The sequence below is a fragment of the Electrophorus electricus genome, chromosome 1 (genome assembly GCF_041902795.1).
Source record: "Electrophorus electricus isolate QZ-2024a chromosome 1, ASM4190279v1, whole genome shotgun sequence".
Classification (NCBI taxonomy): Eukaryota; Metazoa; Chordata; class Actinopteri; order Gymnotiformes; family Gymnotidae; genus Electrophorus; species Electrophorus electricus.
The window spans coordinates 8539835-8546220 of NC_137497.1; the positions used below are offsets into that span (position 1 = coordinate 8539835).

At 43.7% G+C, this 6386-nt stretch overlaps 1 protein-coding gene across 1 annotated transcript in view; it reads right to left on the reverse strand.

The window, feature by feature from the left end:
- Positions 1–4935: 4935 nt before the first annotated feature.
- The window catches only part of LOC145656998 (NACHT, LRR and PYD domains-containing protein 3-like), a 69087-nt gene continuing 67636 nt past the window's right edge, over positions 4936–6386 (reverse strand). The window contains exons 16-18 of the mRNA XM_081711048.1: positions 5538–5584; positions 5312–5440; positions 4936–5082 (exon numbers count right to left, since the gene is read on the reverse strand). Of these exons, the coding sequence (XP_081567174.1) occupies positions 5069–5082; positions 5312–5440; positions 5538–5584 (190 nt within the window). The 3' untranslated portion in view covers positions 4936–5068. The remainder of the gene's footprint in view (positions 5083–5311; positions 5441–5537; positions 5585–6386) is intronic.

Below are 6386 nucleotides of genomic sequence, written 5' to 3' on the forward strand. Positions count from 1 at the left end.
ACTGCACCATGTCTGGGGGCGTGGCTGTGTCATGTCAGGGGGCGTGGCTGTGTCAAGTCTGGGGGCGTGGCTCTGCCCCTTCCCAACAGCTGGGTTCCACAATTTGTAGTGGAGGATATTGAGGCTCTTAAAGTAAAAAAAAACCAAACAAACAAAAAAAACTAGCCAACCTGCTTGGGGTACAGGCACAGGGGGCTCTGGTGTATTCTCCTTTTCAGAATGTGACACAGATGTACTCTCTGTCCAAGTTTTTCTTTGGTTTAGAACATAAACATGGTCAGAGCAGATGGATACATGCCTTGAAGTCTGGTACTGTACTCTCAGATCCTGTGGAGATTCGTAGAAGAGCAGCACAGTTCTAAACTAGGCTGTATACCATACCAATATAGATCATACCAAGAGATGGAAAATATTTACTTAGATGGTTCTCCTCAGGTAGAAGAGGCTGGAGAGAGAGAGAGAGAGAGAGAGAGAGAGAGAGAGAGAGAGAGAGAGAGAGAGAGAGGCAACCCAGACTCCAGATGGAAAGAGAGAGAGAGAGAGAGAGAGAGAGAGAGGCGACCCAGACTCCAGATGGAAAGAGAGAGAGAGAGAGAGAGAGGCGACCCAGACTCCAGATGGAAAGAGAAAGAGAGATAGAGAGGTGACCCAGACTCCAGATGGAAAGAGAGAGAGAGAGAGAGAGAGAGAGAGAGAGAGAGAGAGAGAGAGAGAGAGAGAGAGAGAGAGACGACCCAGACTCCAGATGGAAAGAGAGAGAGAGAGAGAGAGAGAGAGAGAGAGAGAGAGAGAGAAATAGAGGGAGAAGGAGAAAGAGGGTGAGCTGCTTGGGGACCCAAAGTCCAGATGTAAAGAGAGAGAGAGAGAGAGAGAGAGAGAGAGAGAGAGAGAGAGAGGGAGAGAGAGAGGGAGGGCCGCAAGGGACTACGGATGTAGGGAGAGAGAGGGAGGGGACCAGAACTCCAGATGGAGAAGTGGAGACTCTCTCCCTCCATTCAGAGTCTGTCACAGTGTGGCCCTCCCTCCCTCTCTCTCTCTCTCTCTCTCTCTCTCTCTCTCTCTCTCTCTCTCTCTCTCTCTCTCTCTCTCTCTCCCTCCCTCCCTCCATCAGGAGTCTGGGTCCCCGTGTGCATCTCCCTCTCTCTTGCCAAAGCTTTGATAAAGACATTAACACTAACAACAGATGACAACAACATTATAACCGCTTACAATATTAGTAACAACAATAATAATAGAACTACAACACACCCAATACCAATAATAATACCAATAATAATAATAATAATAATAATAATAATAATAATAATAATAATAATAATAATACCAATAATAATACCAATAATAATAATAATAATACCAATAATAATAATAATACCAATACCAATAATAATAATAATAACTATAATAATAATCATAATAATATCAACAACAACAATAATAATAACAACAACAACAACAACAACAACAACAACAACAACAACAACAATAATGTCTCTGGTATCTGACGGTCACTCACTGTCCCTCAGACTGTGGCAGGAGTGAACGTACAGCGCTGCCAGTGTGCTGAACTCTTTATATTCACCAACAACATACGGCAGCTTCTCCTCATCAGGGAGATTTTTAAACTCAGGGAATACGTGGCTAATTTTCTTAAAGAATTTAGTTCTAATCTGTCTAAATGTACATTCATTCAGAAAGTGCAGCTTTGTCTGGATCTTATAGTCCTGGCACTGCTGACACAGTCTCTGCTCTTCAGGTAAACAGGACTGTTTATGTCTGCTGGTGTCTATGGCCAGGCGGTGGTCACTGAGTCTGTACTTGGTCAGGGTGGACCTCAGTTTTGGATCAGACAGTGTTCTTAGGTAATCTGCCACGCTGTACTTTTGATTTGGGGCCAGATAACATTTTGATTGAGTTTCCCAATAAGTGATGTTGTTTGTAATTCTGGTGATTCTGATTGGGTTTGCTGTTATTTTCTGGTCCTCAGCATGTGTAGTGTTACTGTGTTAATGCTGAACTGTATTTCCGGACCAGCTGAGTGAGGGCACTGTTCTCTTTGCTCAGCTCTTGGTACTCCAGACCTTTAGAATGATATAAGTTTGGAATTTAACTGCCCTTGTTTCTGTCTTTATTATTAATAGATCTCTGCCCAGCTCTGCCCCGTGTGCTTTGTTTGTGGTGTTCCTGTGCACCTTTAATGATGTTGCTCCACTTAAGAATATAATCATTAGGGACAAAAAATTAGTACCTTGGTATAATGAGCACATTCACAATTTAAATCAAACACTCTCCTCACATGATGCAGAAAAGATGGTCCATGCATTTATTACATCAAGATTGGATTACTGTAATGCAGTAATATCTGGCGGTAACATTAAGCACTCCAAGTGGATACAAAAGAAAAGGTTTTTATTGGCTCCCAGTGCTCCAGTGCAAAAGAAAAACCACATCCCATCAAAAACATACAAAAATGTTCAAAAAAGGAAAGTTTAGCATTTACAAGAATAAAAGTCCAGCAATCATAAATTCTCCAATATCAATCAACTTCAAAACATCACTCTTGAATTTTCCCTTAAAAACTTAAATATGGAAAAACAGCAAATGAGGTGATGTCACTTCCTGTCTTTGGGCAGGCTCCATAAAAGTCCCCTTTAACACACTACGGTTTCTTTTCCCTCCAAAACAACATGGAAGTCTCTCCACAAAAATAATCACAGGTATGTTATTTTTCTCTTAATCTACTTTTGTTTTACCTACTTCAATCAAATATACTGACTTTTCTGGCTAGATAAACATTATACTTAAACTCTAGTAACATATTATAAGAATAATAATTCATCTCAAATACTTACAATACATTTCTATAATACATTTCACTCATACTGTGTACAACATCTGTATCTGTATCACTCCAACACTCAGAAAACAAAATGAAAAACCTTTCAGTTTCCAAAGATTTCCACCTTTAATGTGTAGATTTGTACAGAGTTTAACACAGTGAGGTTATGATTCCACAGCATGTGTAACTTGTAGAACAGTATTTATGTCATATGTACAGAAATCAACTGCAGCTCAGTCCTTTATTGGAGCATCAATTATTCTATGTGTGTGTGTGTGTGTGTGTGTGTGTGTGTGTGTGTGTGTGTGTGTGTGAGAGAGAGGGAGAGGTTTATAGTGTGTGTGTGTGTGGGTGTGTGTGTGTGTGTGTGTGTGGTGTGTGTGTGTGTGGGTGTGTGTGTGTGTGGGTGTGTGTGTGTGTGGGTGTGTGTGTGTGGGTGTGTGTGTGTGTGAGTGGTGTGAGAGTGGGTGTGTGTGTGTGAGTGGTGTGAGAGTGGGTGTGTGTGTGTGAAAGAGAGTGAGAGGTATAGAGTGAATGACAGAGAGAGATGTGTAGCGTGTATGTGTCAGAAAGAAGTGTAGTGTGTATAAGAGTGTGTGTGAGAGAGGTGTGTGTATGTGTATGAGAGAAGAAAGATACAGGTGTATTTTGTGTGTGTGTGTGAGAGAGAGAGAGAGAGAGAGAGAGAGAGAGAGGTGTTTTGTGTGTGTGTGTGTGTGTGTGTGCGTGCATACGTTTGTGTAAGAGACTTGTAGTGTGTGTGTGTGTGTGTGTGTGAGAGGGAGAGATGTACTGTGTGTTTGTGTGTGAGAGAGGTGAGAGGTGTGTGTTCGTGTGTGTGTATGACAGAGAGACAGGTGTAGTGTGTGTAAGAGACAGAGAAAGATGTGTAGCGTGTATGTGTGAGAAAGAAGTGTAGTGTGTGTGAGAGTGTGTGTGAGAGAGAGGTGTGTGTGTATGTGTGTAAGAGAAAGATACAGGTGTATTTTGTGGTATTGTGTGTGTGTGTGTGAGAGAGAGGGGTGTGAGAGAGAGAGTGTGTGTGTGTGAGCAAGAGAGGTGTTTTGTGTTTGTGTGTTTGTGTGTGTGTGTGTGTGAGTGTGAGAGAGAGAGAGAGACAGATATATTATGTGTGTATGTGAGAGACAGGTGTACAGTGCATGTTTGTGTGTGCAAGACATAAAATATGTGTGTGTGTGTGTGTGTGTGTGTGTGTGTGTGTGTGTGTGTGTGTGTGAGAGAGAGAGAGAGATGTACTGTGTGTTTGTGTGTGAGAGGTGTGTCTGTGTGTGTGTATGACAGAGAGAGACAGGTGTAGTGTGTGTAAGAGACAGAGAAAGATGTGTACCGTGTATGTGTGAGAAAGAAGTGTAGTGTGTGTGAGAGAGAGGTGTCTGTGTATGTGTGTGTGTGTGCATACATTTGCGTAAGAGACTTGGTGTGTGTGTGTGTGTGTGTGTGTGTGTGTGTGTGTGTGTGTGTGTGTGTGTGTGTGTGCGCGTGTGACACAGAGAGATCTACCATGTGTTTGTGTGTGTGGGAGAGAAAGAGAGAGGTGATGTGTGTGTGTGTTCAGTGTGTGTGTGTGTGTGTGTGTGTGTGTGAGAGAGGGAGAGAGAGAGAGAGCGAGAGAGAGAGAGGTATATTATGTGTGTGTATGTGAGAGGCTGTGTGTGTGTGTATGAGACAGAGGTGTGTGTGTGTGTGTGTGTGTGTGGCAGAGAGAAAGAGAGAGGTGTGTGTGTATGTGTAAGGAAATGTGTGTATTATGATGTCCACTAGTTGTGTGTGTAGAGGAGTGTGTGAGAGATAGGGGTGTATTTTGTGTGTGTGTGTGTGTGTGTGTGTGTGTGTGTGTGTGTGTGTGTGTGCGTGCAAGAGAGGTGTAGAGTGCGAGTGTGTGTGTGAGAGAAAGAGCAAAGTGTATGTGTGTGTATGTGACAGGTGTGTGTGTGTGTGTGTGTGTGTGTGTGTGTGTGTGTTTTATACTCAGCAGGCATGTGTGTATGATGTTCACCAGTTGTGTGTTTCCCTGCAGACTCAGGTGTTCCTCCAGGACACAGGAGGCTATTCTAGCTCACACACACACTGAGGAGTCAGAACCCCAAACCCCAAACCCTGCATAGAGGGGCTCAGTGAATGTGGAGTGGAGTGTGTGTAAGTGTGTGAGTGTGTGAGACGAGACGCTGTAGAAGGACAGAGTGCCGGCGGGCCAGTCCAGATACACTCCTACTCTGTTGGAGCTGGAGGGGGCAGAGATGACAGTGAACTTATTATTGTGCCAGACAGAGTAACTGTTATCAGAGCAGCTCAGACTCCAGGACTTTACATTACGTCCAAACCAACAGTCATCACTGTGTCCTTTCCTGCTGATTCCTTTATATGTCACTGATATAACAGCCCCCCTCCCACTCCACTCAACCTCCCAGTAACAGCGTCCAGTCAGACTCTCTCTACACACAACCTGCTTACAGACATCAAATCTCTCTGCATGATCAGGATACGACTGCTGCTGCCACACACGCGTCAACTTTCTGTTCCCCTCAGACAGAGAGAGATGTGTGTGTGCTGTGTTTGGGTCCAGTGTGAGGTCACATGCATCTGCACACAAGAAGACACATTAGAGGAGAGATCACAAACACTGTGTGTGTGTGTGTGTGTGTGTGTGTGTGTGTGTGTGTGAACATTTACTTCTTACATTTTCTTAGTCCTGGTTTGATTCTCATCTCCCCTGCGCGCTCCACCCTAAAGAAACACACACACAAACACACACACACACACACACACACACAGATAATAGTTCTGTCTCTCTCTCTCTCACACACACAGATAATAGTTCAGTCTCTCTCTCTCTCTCTCTCTCTCTCTCACACACACAGATAATAGTTCAGTCTCTCTCTCTCTCTCTCTCTCACACACAGAAAATAGTTGTCTCTCTCTCTCTCTCACACGGAAAATAGTTCTGTCTCTCTCTCTCTCTCTCACACACACACACACACACACACAGATAATAGTACTGTCTCTCTCTCTCTCTCTCTCACACACAGATAATAGTTCTGTCTCTCTCTCTCTCTCTCTCTCTCTCTCACAGAGATAATAGTTCTGTCTCTCTCGCTTTCTCTCTCTCTCTCACACACACACACAGATAATAGTTATGTCTCTCTCTCTCACACACACACAGATAATAGTTCTGTCTCTCTCTCTCTCACACACACACAGATAATAGTTCTGTCGCTCTCTCTCCCTCTCTCTCTCTCTCTCTCTCGGGCTCACACAGATAATAGTTCTGTCTCTCTCTCTCTCACACACAGATAATAGTTCTGTCTCTCTCTCTCTCTCTCACACGGATAATAGTTCTGTCTCTCTCTCTCTCTCTCTCTCTCTCTCACACGGATAATAGTTCTCTCTCTCTCTCTCGGGCTCACACAGATAATAGTTCTGTCTCTCTCTCTCTCTCTCTCTCACACAGATAATAGTTCTGTCGCTCTCTCTCTCTCTCTCACAAACACACAGATAATAGTTCTGTCTCTCTCTCTCTCTCTCACAC